The following is a 14,277-nucleotide window of genomic DNA, read 5'->3' as shown; positions in this document are numbered from 1 at the left end:
TCAGCAGCACTAAGGATGTCCAACTGCAGCTTAGGCCTGCTCCCCGCTGGCAAGTGGACATCCCTCGAGGGCTGCCGGGCTTCCAGAGTGATGTCTGACTGCCAGCTTGGGCCCGATCCCCCAGGGAGCGGGCCTAAGCCAGCAGGTGGACATCCTCCGAGGGGTCCCACACTGCAAGAGGGCATAGGCCGGGCTGAGGGACCCTTCCTCCCCCCCCCCCCCCAAATGCACAAATTTTTGTGCACCGGGCCTCTAGTATTCTATAAGCTTCCATTCTAATGGTATAGAGGCTGTCATTTAGGGTGGATTAAAGCCCTGAAACATTAAAAATAGATGTTGAGATAAGAATTTCTGCACCCCTTGCCCTTGTTTTCACCTACCATCTAGTTTACAGTAAGAGCCTCTCTTCCAGCTTTTTCCTCCTTTCACCAAAATATGCAGTGTTAACTAACCCTTTGCATTTCTCTATAGCTCTGTGTGGTTTTGAGCATGTTAATGGGCTCTCATTAGATCATCAGGAATATAGAAGGTAAGCAGGGAAGTTGTCATTTTTTTTTCTTACAGATGAGGAAAATTAAACTGAAAGGGACTAAAGTTATTTGTCCAAGGTGAATAAGGCTGATTATTATTAGTGTCAGAATTAGAATCCAGGTCTTTACATTCTTTCCCCTAAATCTTTACTTTCAAGAATGCTACTGTAAACATTGCTGAGATTTTGATAGAATTCTAGGTTTAGGTGTATATTTGTTAATTATACATGTCAATCTGTATTAGTACTAACATTTTTTTTCTTCCTATGCATATGTAGTTTTGTACCTCCCTGGAGTTTGTGTGCCCAAATTTAGACTACACTCTCTAGAAGTTTTCTTTAAAAAACTGTCTTTACAGTATTGCAAAGAATCCTGTGGTTATTAAAGTATTCTTCTGTAATGAATACACCTTTGTCAGTCAAATAACTTAACGGAAAACAAGGTTTTTATGACCATGATTCATTGGATACTTGATGTACTTATCTACCACAATTAATATAATTGTATTTTCATGGCCTGCCTTAGAGTTTCTCAAAGAAGTGTACATCAGATTTTTTTGTTTTGTAAACACAAATAATAAAAATATGAAGACTAGAGTCCTTGGAGGAAGGGAAAACATTACTGCTTTATCTGAGCTTTGCCAACTTGAAAAATAAAAGAATTTGAGGTCCATGCGGACACACCAGTCTAATAGTAACCAATGTAAATATTATCAAAAATCAGTTAAAATTTCTGATATGAATGAAAATGTTGTTTTGGATCTCTGATTTGTCACATATCAGGCCATGATTGACTTTAAATAGAATCCTATTATTCACATCTCTATGTTTTGGCTTAAGTGATTTACTATGTTTTTCTTTTTATTGTTGAGATTACAGATGTCCCCCATTTTCTCCCCTTTCCTCCCCCTCCACCAGGCTCTCACCCCACCTCTGACTTTCACCAACACTGATTTACTATTTTTAAATGACATCAGGAAATGCTACTGAAGTCTGGATGCTGCTGCCATTTACCAACTCCAAGTCACTTAATACTACACAGTTCATTTTCGTCTTTACTAATAGGATCATAGACCTGTGTGGTTACATAAAGCTTAGGAAAGATCAACTAATGTATAGCGAGCTGTTAGTTTATAAACAATGTTCACATCTGAAGATGTGAACTGACTCTCATTAAGGCTCAGGATTACATGTGTATTGCATGTCGAGTGGACACTCAAGTTTCTGTGAGTCTAAAGATTTTCATCAGAGAGCTAGTAGGCAGGCATAATGGCAAGAGCAGGGACTGTAGTCCATTTCCACCCCAGTGACTATAACCTCAGGCATATTTGTACATAAGTCTCCAAGACTGACTTTTATCATTTATTATGACAATAAATATACTAACCTTGCTTGTTATGAAATTTAATAATACATGTGAATGTGCCTAGTAGGCATTCAACAAAGGTTAATTCCTTCTTGTCTCGAAGTGGCTCTGATTCACAGTAGGCTGAAGGACAAGTTAAAAGGGACGAATCCTGCCAAGTTCAGTTCTGAAATATACTGACGAAATCTGTAAATGCAGTGATCTTTATCCAGTGGTATCTGAGTGACTGACTTCTCAAGTACCTGGCTTATTGTGTATTCAGTTCAGTAAGGAGGCAGGATTTATTTATAAACAAAAAAATACTTTCAGGATAATACATGCTCTATCCACTCTAATGTTTAGAGGTCCCAATAATAAAACTAAATTTTCTTTTACAAGGTTGATAATTTCTTTGAAACTGAAGTAAAACTGAAATGCTTTACACTTCTTTTTTTTTTCAGCATGCTACAAATGAAAAATGATGAGAAACTGAATTTGTCTGATGGGAATACAGCAAGTAGCCCTTTGAGCCCCATTAAGATGTGCCTTAATCATCCCACTGAATGGAATCTGAATTTGACAGCATCTCTAGCAAGCTGTACAGTTCAAAACCAAAATCTCACAAGTGAAGAGAAATAGATTGCAGTTCTTCTTGCACTATCCTTATTTTGTACGTCAATATTCTTTCTGCTGAACAATAAGCATTTACCAATTGATCTTGAAATATTTCTAGTCCTGTGATTTGTCTTTATATCATTAGCATTAATCACTTTGATTATATTCTTTGTATGTTTTTTACATGTTTTACATCAGACCATTGTGGAATTTTGCAGTACAGATGGATTTTGATGTTTCTCTTTAATGGTATTTTGTGAAATTTGTATGCCCTAAGTTTAAATACATAGTTGTCCCCAATTTTATTTCTGTGCACAAAGTTTTAATATATGACGTACTGCGTGATTTGGAAGTGTAAAGATTCGTGATGATGACCTGACCCATGAACAGTTATAAAGCTGGTGGATACCAACTACCTCGAATTGGTGAAAGGCAAAGGTATCTCTTAGAAGTATATCATTTTCAAAGTTATATATATAGAGAAAAATTGATCACAGTTTATCAAGTAGCATGTTTCCATTCATAGGAGAATTTGAGCTGATCAGTTTTCTTTCTCTGTATTTTTAAACCTTTCAAGTCTGTGAAAACAATAGCACAATTACACATTTACTCTTCAGCAAATGTGTGCCTCTTACAGACAAGAATACTATTTGGTTTCTGTAAGTTACCAGTTTTGAAAGAAAAATGGTAAATGGATTTACATCTACTGATTTTATGGTATTTTAGCCATTTATTTTAAAGTGGAAAGGGATTTTTTTTTTTTTAATCAGGATATTCCTTACCTTTAACTCTAAAAGTGCAAAAGCATAGCTTCAGCAATGGCTTATGTGATTGTGTCTAAAACTTGAACAGTAAGAATACTAAAGGTTTGGTGCTTAATTTGTTTTTTTCCCAGCCAGATAAAGAAAGCTTTGATTTGGTGGTCCATGTAAGTATGGTAGTCTCTTTAGATATCCTGGCTATGAGGTAAATGGAATTTAATTTGTGGACATTGTAAGTCCTTATTTCTCCCTACTCCACACGCCCCCAAACAAAAATTTTTTAAATGGGGATTTAACAAAAGAAGACTTACATAAAGAATTTGAAGCACAGAAAAAGAGCCAACAGAATGGAACTCACCTATTTTTCATTGTTTATATCACTACCATATCTGCCTTTTCTTTTTGCTTAATAAGCATGCTTTGTAACTTTTAGGCTCCTTTTATATTTTTGAGTTTTATAAAGCGCATATATATGTATGTAATATAGCAATTTGGTTCTAAAAAGCACAACAACCTTTAGCTCCATCTTAGAACATCACTTTAAATAAATGGCCTCTGATAAATAAAGCACAATTATTAAAACAGATCCAAAGTTAGGGCATTTCTATTCTGAATAATAAAGAGAAAAGGCAATTAACAGATGGATAAGAAAAGGTGTTTTGTTGGGTGTTGCCTGAGGAAAGGGGACTGATTTCATACAGTACATTTCATAAGTTAGGCAAGTGCCAATTTCAGAAAATAAGTTGATAATGAAAAAATAGCGCCCATAAATTAGTATGTAGAGGACTTCCTGTCACATTATTTTCCCACTAGTATTTTTTATCCACAATAGTATTATGCCAAAAAAAAACAGAAAGCAAGTGTATGATTAATATGTACATGTGAACATCTCCCCAGCCCAGGGAATAGCATCATTTTAGAAAAAGAAATTACCCATTCAGACAGCATATCAAAAATGTTTTTAGTATAAGAAATGCAAAACAAAATCAAAATGAGAACTGTTGAACTTGGACGATGAGGACTCTGGTTCATTATACTAGTCCCCCTCCCTGAAAGTGAGCTCATTTCTAGCAAGTTTGTGTACTTCACTTGCCCTTGGGGTGTTGTTTTTTAAATGTGTTCTGAGATTGGAAATGTGTTCATCTGTGTTTGATCTGCCATAAGTTTCTCAAATGCAAACTATTAGCTAGTTACACTTAAAAGTTGCCCACAATGCTATGATTTTAAATGTGAGAGTTCATAGGCATCATCTGGAAAGCCAGTTTAAAAACCAGGTTCCTGGGCCCACTTTAGATTCTGATGGAATCCCTGTGACTGACGCAGATGGCTTGCGGAGCGCATTGACAGACGTGTCCTGATGCTTTCATACAGGCCAAAGTCACATGGAATCACATGGCAGAAAGTCCTATAAGACATCAGGCAAAATTTTTCTAATGTTGACACAAGGGTTAAGTTTATTAAACAAAGAACTAAAATAATTGTAAAAGACATTTGTAAAAGGACTCCACCTCCATCATCTCTTCGCCTAATTTATATCTTCATTGAGAAGTTGCTCCAAGTTCAGTTTACTTTTTGCTAGTGCTGCTGTTTTGGCTCGTCTTGGTAATCTCATCTTCATTTCTGATTCTGGCTCTGGAACTTCATGATCACTAAACAGATTTTGAAAATACACCAATTTAAATACAAGCTTTAAAACCACAGTTTATTTGTAAATAAAACGTTTTTTGTTTCTGACAGTGTGTAATTGATATCCTGATTCCAGTAAGCTTAAAACTAAAATCTCAACCAAAACCAAAACACTTTGACTGGCTATCCAGCAAATTGAAAGTATGGGAAACGTAGCTAATTTCTTTTTATATCTACGTGGAACCTGGTGTTATACATAAGGAAAAGAAAAAAAACTTTTGTAGTGAAGATTGTTGTTAAACAGGGACCATAACAACTGCCCAAAAGTGTGTTTTTTTTTGAGAATTTAAGAAATGGAAGAAAAAAATTAAGTTCTTTTGATTTAGGCAATAAAATCCTAAAACACTGTAAACAGCATGTTTCCCCAAAAGATTTTTAAATTTAGTCAAAACTTAATCTAAAAGTATATACTGAAAGTATACAGTTTTACCAATGAATAAATGAATGCAAGAGAGCTACAACTGTTGGCTTCCAACAGTGGCTAATTGGCAGAAACCAAATATAAGCCCTATACTAATATACCCAACTTATAGGCAGAATTATTCTGTAACTATAAATGTAGAGAACCCAAACCTAAATCTCAAGAGTTGCTAATTCAAGATGAGAGGAGTCATATACACATGACCATGTAATTAGAAGAATACATGGAAATATAAATTGAACGAACATATTAAAGATGACTACCTAGTAGTAAAGGCCATGCCAACTAATAGAAAAAGCAAATAAGCCATAGGAAGTCAAATGCTCTTGATAGTGGAATCCAAGACATAGCCATGTATGGTTTTCACTGATTATCTTGTTATCTGTTGAGTTTTTCTGTCCCAGTAGAAGCACCGTACAATTTTTTTCTACTTCTAGACCAAAAAAAAAAAGTAGACCTCTACGTACTCTACACATGCATAACATACCTTGCCGAGTCAGCCTCAGAAGTCTGTCGTCTCCTGCTAATCCTGGCTGCAGCTGTCACTTTTCTCCGTCCTTAAAGACAGTTTGTTATCAAAATGATCAATTGCTTAATTGCTTTTAATCTATTTCTGGGCTACCTAAGTCCTTTATTTTCCCTCTTTAACACATTTCCTCCTTGATACCAATTATCAACAGAGAAAAGGAACTTAAGATTAAAAATTTATTAATTTATTTTGTAAGCTCTGATAATAGGCAAGGGGAAATTAAGTTATAAATAGGCAAGTTTCAGTTAATAATGAGGAAAGACGCATGTGAAAAACATGCTATGTAAAGAAAGAACCTCTATTATGCTTATAGTACAGTGTATGGAGAAGCTAATGAAAATTAAAGCAGAAAGGTAGGAAGGTTAAGCCCATAACAGGTCCTAAAGAAAGAGAACTTGAATCAATAAAGTAATGGCTTCTTGGAAAATATTCAAACATATACATGGCCAATCCAAATATGTTCTAAAACATATTTCAGTATAAAAATTAATCTTTGTTGTTTTTGGAAGTTGCAAAAATTCTACTTGCTAGAAATTTACAAGGTTAAGAAGACAAAGGTTAGCCTGGGATGCTCCCCATTTATAACAATACATTTTTTAAAGTTTGAGCTGTCAAAAAAAAAAGGTGGTAGTCTAATGGATAGTATCTAACTAAAAGCAATCTTATTAAAACTATATTTTTCATATGATTATTTGGTTGAAATTTGTAAACCCTACTTTTTCATGTGAGATTTGTTGGTTTTTCACCAATAAACCTTACATATTTGCTTTTAAACTTCTAATGTAACTATCCCCAAGAAAATATCCAACAATATGGGACTAATTTGGGACACCCAGCAATTAGCACTTAATTAACTGACTAGCTACAAAATATTATGGACAGATTTTACTTACAAAAATATCAAATGCATAAGAAAAAGACCTCAAAAACATTTTCAAGGATTAAAATAATTGTTGGCTCATGGGTGGTATTATTAGTGTTCTTTATATTGGTATGCTTGGATGTATTTCCTGATTTTCTGTAATAAGCATGCATTGCTTTTGTAATAAGAACATAATAAAACAATAAAAAAGTCTTGAATTACAGATTTTTTCCCAAGTGATCCCCTAATAGTCAACATTTACATTATTCCAACAAGTCCCCTATTGGATATCCCTTGGGAAATAAATTATGTTGGGGAAAAATAAAATGGGAAAAAAAGGAAAACAGAAACCCAGAAAAATACTAGGCAAATAAAAGGGACAAAATTGCTTAACCATATAAAGACTAGAACATAACTAATAATATAAAATCATCACTGATCATTTACTGATAAAAATCAACTTAATCCAAATAATCCTTTACAATATGATCTTTTGCATCATATTTCATACCAAAGCACTTGGAGCAACACTGACCATCTTTTAGATGACACAGCAAAACCTAATTATCAGCTGAAAGAATTAAAAAGCAAAGAATACCTAAGACATTTTTCCCTATGGAAACAAAGATAAGGAAACTTGCAAAGTAAGTAGTTCATTGGAAAACAAACTTGGAAAGTTGTATTATAAAATTAGTCAATCCGTGCACTACCTCTGACAGTCTTTCGCTGAGTGGATTTTGAAGCTCGGGTTGCTTTTACATCCTTGAGAGGAGTTACACATACTTCTTTATTCTTTTCTATTACAGGAAATATGCAACAATGTAAATAAAAAATAGCCTCATGAAATAGTTTAAATGGTCTAAGTCAAATTTTCATAAAAGAGAAATCACAACCAGTCCCATTAGCAGCTATTGAAAATTTATCATAAATCACTGTTCCAAAAAATGTGAATAGTGGCAAGTAAGTAAGCAAAACTCCCAGTCATATGGTGAGAAATGTACACCAAAAAATTGTAAAAGTAGAATAAACACTTAGCAGTTATATGCTTTCCCAAGGGGATTAATTAGAAAAATATCCTTTTCATTTCTGAAACCCAACCACATGTTTTAAGATAAAAAAATGTGTCTCAGTAAAGATGAGAGGACAGAATCTTATTCAGGTTAGTTTGCTGTTACCCTCTTCGTTTTCACACACAGTCGTGGTTGTGCTGGCATCCTGTGCTGCCACAGCTTGCTCACCACAGTTTTTATTTCCTTTTTCTAACTGCATCTTGATTTTCTCCAAAGCTCTCAGACATATCCTGTCTTTTACTTGCTATAATAGAAAACATTAACATTTTTTAAATACAGCATTTTCTAATCTTGCAAAAAAGCTGTATGCTGATATCAAGTTGTTTTAAGACATTCTAAAATTCTATTAAACTATGAAGGAAATATTTACTTCAAATGAGCAAAGTCACAGTATGCTAACATGTATAATTTTACTTTGATAAGAATATATACATAAGAGTACTTAGAAACTACTTTACCTCCAGAATCTCATTCAACAGAACCAAAAGATCTTTAGCAAGATTGGTACTGAGTTCTAAAGAACTCAAGGCTTTTGTATAGACCCGAATTTCTGGTGAACATGGACATGTTAAGATCTCATTGCAAATTTTTATAGCCAAATTGTCATGAACTGTTAAGGCCTGGAAAAGCAAGAGAAAAATCTTTGTAAACTGAAAATGGCATGATTATACTACAGTCCTACAGATCTAACAAACATTTCCAACTAATTATCTGCCAACATCCCAAATGCAAAATGTCTAAAACCAAATTTAACATATTTCTTCCCAGAAATCTCAAGATCAAAATGTATCTTCAAGGAATCAGAGGGATTATTTTACAAAAACAAAAAACAGTGACCTGCATCCTAATCAGCCCTACCATCCATAGGCTGACATATTCACACCCACCTGATAATCTGGGGAATTCTTGGCCTTAGGATGCAATCCACTTGGTCTTGTCAAATCTACCAGTAACTCAGTAACATTCGTGATATCTATTTCAGCTAAAGGAGAAGACGCAGGGGCATTGGCCAGTGTTTGCAGAGTTGGGAAAAAGGCTTCTTCAAAACATTCCTGATTAGTCCTATTGAAAAACAATTTGAAAGTATACTCTCAAAGAAAAAGCACATGATTCTTAAAAATATCTATATATATAAAAGCCTAAGTGATCATTACGACTGGTAGACCAAACACTATGATGCGCACTGACCACCAGGGGGCAGGTGCCCAATGCAGGAGCTGCCCCCTGGTGGTCAGTGCACTCCCATAGACAACCTCCCATGGCCGTCTAACTTCCCACAGTCCCTCACCCCAGCCAGCCCCAATTGGGCTCTATGGGGTCTGGGCGAGATGGCCTCGATAGCCAGCCAGGCTGAAGGACCCCACCCATGCACAAATTCGTGTACCGGGCCTCTAGTATCTATATAAAAGCCTAAGTGACCATTCCAACGGAACAATTGGTCGACCAGTCGCTATGATGCGCACTGACCGCCAGGGGGCAGATGCTCAACGCAGGAGCTGCCCCCTGGTAGTCAGTGTGCTCCCACAGGGGGAGCGCTGCTCAGCCAGAAGCCAGGCTCACAGCTGGGGAGCATAGCTGTCATGGCGTTGGGAGCCTCTCCTGACCCCGCAGCAGCACTACTGGGCAGTGACAGCAGGCACAGCAGGCCAGGATGAGTGCAAGCGGCACAGCGCCTGATCCCGGCTCAGGCTCCTCCCTGGCTGCCTGCCACTTGGTGCACAGCTACATCCCTCGGGGGATGTCCGACTGCTATTTAGGCCTGTGGGAATGGGGGGCCTAAACCAGCAGTCGGACTTCCCCCGAGGGGTCCCGGATTGCGAGAGGGGGCAGGCCAGGCTGAGGGCCACCCCCCCCCATGAATGAATCCATGCACCAGGCCTCTAGTATTATGTATAAAATTCTTCCCATCAAGACACAGTGCATTTTCATCTGGAAAGAACCAAATAATTCAGGTAGATAAACTCTAGTAAGTTCTTATTTCACCACTTAACACTGAAGAAAAATAAACAAAACAATACTATAGATATGATCCTGAGGAATGTGAATTTAACTTCAAATCAGATTCTGACTCAGTGATAGGGCTGAATAAATACCTGCTTGCATAAGCAAACATGGGAAAGAACACGCCTAGACAATGTCGAAGTCGAACATCCTCTTCTGTCACAGGATTGTACCATAGCAAGATAAGACGAGACAAAATCCTGCTGCTGACCAGCAGGCCAGAAAACATCAGCTTGGCTAGTCCTTCTGCAGCTCCTGTCCTGAGTTCAGACACCTAATAAAAATGATTTTCATTAAAAGAAATGTTTTATTTGTATTTCCTTTTAAGCTTTAAAATGTAGCCTGTCCTACAATATTTTTATCTGAACTATCCAAAATCATTCATATTATTATGAATTTGTTAAAGGCAGAACTATCAAATCACAATAATCAAAAGGTAGTGAACAGCTAAACTCTTGGTGGCATGTATGTAAAATGGAATATTGTTCTGCTATAAGAAGAAATGAAGTACTGATGCAAGCTACAACGTAGATGATCCTCAAAGACAAGCTAAGTGAAAGACACAAAGTCACATACTGTATATAATTCCATTTATATGAAATATCTAGAATAGTTACATCTGTAGAGACAAAATGCAGATTCATGGTTGTCAGGGGCTGGTGGGAAGGGAAATAGGCTAACTGCTTAATGGGTTAACTTTCCTTTTGGGATGAAAACTTTTTTTAAAAAATTAGAGGTGGTGCTTGTACTACATTGTGAATGTACTAAATGCCAATAAATTGTTCAAGTTAAAATTGTTAGTTCATGTTATGTCAATTTTACCTTAGTAAAAAAAAATCAATATTTCTTAAGACTCTTGGGGGAAAAATATTTTAAGTCATAAATCACAAAGACAGGGAAAAAGATGAAAATATGATAGCAACCCCTTCCAATAGTCATTTCATTTTTGTTACACTGCAATTCTCGGCACATGGAATTTGATAGCAAGGAGCTAGGTATACTGGAAGTGAAAGTAGAATTTAATTATGATAGTCAAAAGGCAAAATTTTTAAATGTCAGCCAAGTTTAAACTGTAGCCTAACCATTATAAGGAACATAAACATACATGCTGAAAATGACAATTCGGAATAACAGGGCTGTGATGATTTCCTACCTCGCTATCTAGGAAATCAGAGAGAAGTTTCAGAACATTCTTGGCTATGGCAGTCACTTCTTCAGCTTCTTTTGATTCTTGCTCTTCATCAGTGTTTATTTCTACACCTTCACTTTGAACGGCTTTCACTTTCTTAGTTGTAAATGGTTCAATCCCAAATGTCATCAGTTGGTCAAAGATTGCCTTTAAAGCACTCATTTTTATTGTCACATCATCAATTTGCAAAACCTAAATTGAAATAGCCCCCAACAAAAAAAAGGGAATTCAGTAAACTTTGGTTATGCTGCGTAAAATTAACATGTATCTTATTTTCTCAGTCTAATTTCAGAACGGTGTCAAGCCTACATAGAACATTTTTCAAAACCAATTGAAATTTCCATTTCTTGGTTATTTTTTTTATTTATTTGTACCATAACAGTTATATTTTCTTCAGAAGAAGTTCATCTTCAGTCAAAAAAGTCTGAAACTAGTGTCAGGCTGAATTATATTATTTGTTCCTTTTATTTTTTAAAAAAATGTTCAACTCTGATTTTCTCTTCTTAGCTAATTTCAGATTTCATTAACAGTGAATTCCATTTTCAGTGAACTGGACTGGAGGTGATCTGGAAAGCCCAGCAATTTGTGTGATCTATCCTGATATAAGAAAACTGAATTCCTACATAGCAAATCTCACAACCATGACAAACAGAGCTGAATATTTCTATTATAAAGAGATTTACTATAATCTTTAATGACTTAAGTTTTGGTGAGTGATAAACTACTTGACTATATTGATTACTTTTAGAATGTACAAAATTTCACATGTAACTCATTTTATTTCATCTGAATACAGCATTCACAAACAACGTTTTTAATTTTAAAAAGTTATTTTATTCAAGCAAATATTAATAGCAAATGCCTGAAAAAAGTAAGTTTAGAAATCAACGTTGTTTAAATTTAAAAAAAATAAACTTAATTTTTTAAAACTTTAATTCCATGAGTAGGCTGCTCTTGACTGGTTTGATTTGAAAGAAGTTAAAATTGTGGAATAGTCTTGATAAGAAATATTCATTTATCTTCCACATCAACTTGATTTTGACAAGTCTTTTTCACTACAGAAAATTACATAGGAGCAAACAGTACCAAGGTTCCCACAGCGCACTCCTCTCTCTCTCGCTCTCATAGGGGTGACTTAGTATTAAATCATTACAAAATACTCCAGGACACTCTTGAGCATTAAATTCATATTGCATTTTTTCTGTCTGAAATGACCAAACCACATTATTATTATTACTGATATTATGTCAACAAAAGTTAAAAGGATCAAAATTCACATTTCCCCTATAAAGGTCAAGTGAACATAAATATTTTTTAAAGAGTTCAATGGTATTTCCTTTGCTGCCGTACTAGAAATTTTGCATAACTGTCAATCTCCTCTGTCAGGGTTCCAACTTTACTACCACAACTTATAATTTTTCGCAGCATTCACAATGGTATATAGGACATTTTAAAGAATGTTTTACCTCAGTTTTAGAGCCAAAAAGAACTATTTAGTAAGTTAGACATAAATGAACCCTTCACTATCAAATGTTCTACTAAGATTTTTTCTTCCATTTCAAAAAAAAAAAAAATGCAGCCCCTCTTCTGGGTATCTATCCAAAAAATTTGAAAACATTTATTTCCAAAGTACATGTACCCATTTGTTCACTGTAGCACTATTCACAGGGGCCAAGACATGGAAACAACCAAAGTGTCCTTCAATAGACAACTGGATAAAGAAAATGTGGTACATATATACAATAGAATTCTACTTAGCCATAAGAAGAGATGAAACACTGCCATTTGCAACAACATGAATGGATCTTGAGAATATCATGCTTAAGTGAAATAACTCAGAAAAAGAACCATATGATTTCACTCATATGTGGGATATAAAACTGAAAACAACAAATGAACAAGAAAAACAAACAAAAATTCATAAACACAGATAACAGTATGGAGGTTACCAGAAGAAAAGGGGGAAGGTTAGTAATGGGTAAATGGGGTCAAATAAATGGTGACAAAAGAAGATCTGACTTTGGGTGGCGGACACACAATGCAATATACAGATGATATATCATAGAATTGCACACCTGAAACCTACATAATTTCATTAATCAATGTCACCCCAATAAATTTTTTTAATTGTCAAAAAAAAAAAAAGTAATGACCAGGGTCAATCTAACACTTCAAGACAAAACTCCTAAAAATACAGGAAACTGAAGTCAAGAATTTTCTGTTCTAATTTCTTAGCAAAACCTCTTTAAAAATGAACGATTTTATTCCCTGGTCACCTAAAAGCCATTATATTTCACAACAGTAAACAAGAACTTCCTTTAGAATTACTAGCAGAATCACTGATGCCTACTGTACTATATATTGTTTATTTTTCATTGTATTTTCTCTTCTAAAATGTACCATCCTATCTTATTTTTTTCTAAGCCTAGAATAATGTTGGGCATATAACTTGCACTCTATAAGTATTTACTGTATGATTAATTTTAAAAATCCTTAAATAACTGACATTTCACCCCTTTTCTACAGAGATGTTTGAATAAGAAAAATCAAAAGATAAAAATTAAGTCTCTAAAAGTCATCATAATCATCATTTTCAATAATATTAAATTTAGAGTACTAGCATTATCATCACAGATTCTGAGTATATTAGAAAAAACAATCAAGATTTTGTCACAAGATAAATCCTACCTGTAAGAGCAATACAAAGTGTTTACTTGCAAAATTCTGATTCTGTAGTCCACAGCATCCCAAACATAAAACAGCCAGATTTCTTACTACAGGATGAACACTTATTATTCCAGGAAGAATCTAAAATGAATTAGAGGTTATAATTTTTACCAGGACAAGAAGTTTACAATATTATATTAAAAACATGTTCAAAATAATTTTTGTATGATTTTTGTATACCAACATTTCCATATTAACTCAAAGAATTCAATTTTCAATTGAAAAGGTAAATATTAAATTGCTAAACAGAAGAATATAGCCCGAGTGAAATAATCTGATCATGAGACTCCTCCTCCACCTGCTAAAACTTTCTCAATGGTTTCCCAATGCTCAGAGAACGAAGATAAAACTCCTTAACATGACAAATAAAATTTCTCACTGTGAACGCCTCAGTATCTACACTAATAAAAGAGAAACATGGTAATTAGCGTACGACTGCTACCCTTTTCATTGGCTAATCAGTGAGTATATGCGAATTAACTGACAACCAAGATGGCGGCCGGCAGCCAGGCACTGAAGCGAGCATGAGGCTTGCTTGCTGC

General features: G+C 35.0%; 2 protein-coding genes across 3 annotated transcripts in view; one reads left to right on the top strand and one right to left on the bottom strand.

Annotated features, from left to right (window-relative positions):
• The window catches only part of LOC102248072 (ligand-dependent nuclear receptor corepressor-like protein), a 113,628-nt gene extending 110,834 nt beyond the window's left edge, over positions 1 to 2,794 (top strand). Inside the window, exon 11 of the mRNA XM_014549307.1 lies at positions 2,336 to 2,794. Within this exon, the coding sequence (XP_014404793.1) occupies positions 2,336 to 2,513 (178 nt within the window). The 3' untranslated portion in view covers positions 2,514 to 2,794. The remainder of the gene's footprint in view (positions 1 to 2,335) is intronic.
• The window catches only part of NCAPG (non-SMC condensin I complex, subunit G), a 35,586-nt gene that overhangs the window by 2,481 nt on the left and 18,828 nt on the right, over positions 1 to 14,277 (bottom strand). Inside the window, exons 13-21 of one of the 2 annotated variants that reach the window (XM_014549310.1) lie at positions 13,697 to 13,816; positions 10,973 to 11,200; positions 9,912 to 10,093; positions 8,706 to 8,880; positions 8,277 to 8,438; positions 7,924 to 8,062; positions 7,459 to 7,545; positions 5,845 to 5,914; positions 4,759 to 4,899 (exon numbers count right to left, since the gene is read on the bottom strand). In XM_014549310.1, the coding sequence (XP_014404796.1) occupies positions 4,776 to 4,899; positions 5,845 to 5,914; positions 7,459 to 7,545; positions 7,924 to 8,062; positions 8,277 to 8,438; positions 8,706 to 8,880; positions 9,912 to 10,093; positions 10,973 to 11,200; positions 13,697 to 13,816 (1,287 nt within the window). In that variant the 3' untranslated portion in view covers positions 4,759 to 4,775. Of the gene's footprint in view, positions 1 to 4,675; positions 4,900 to 5,844; positions 5,915 to 7,458; positions 7,546 to 7,923; positions 8,063 to 8,276; positions 8,439 to 8,705; positions 8,881 to 9,911; positions 10,094 to 10,972; positions 11,201 to 13,696; positions 13,817 to 14,277 lie in introns of those variants that run through there. The other variant, XM_005878118.2, reaches the window with a different exon arrangement.

The sequence above is a fragment of the Myotis brandtii genome, unplaced genomic scaffold, assembly GCF_000412655.1.
Source record: "Myotis brandtii unplaced genomic scaffold, ASM41265v1 scaffold547, whole genome shotgun sequence".
Classification (NCBI taxonomy): domain Eukaryota; kingdom Metazoa; phylum Chordata; class Mammalia; order Chiroptera; family Vespertilionidae; genus Myotis; species Myotis brandtii.
Note: the sequence above shows the minus strand (reverse complement) of the source record. Positions and strands in the feature narration are given on the sequence as shown.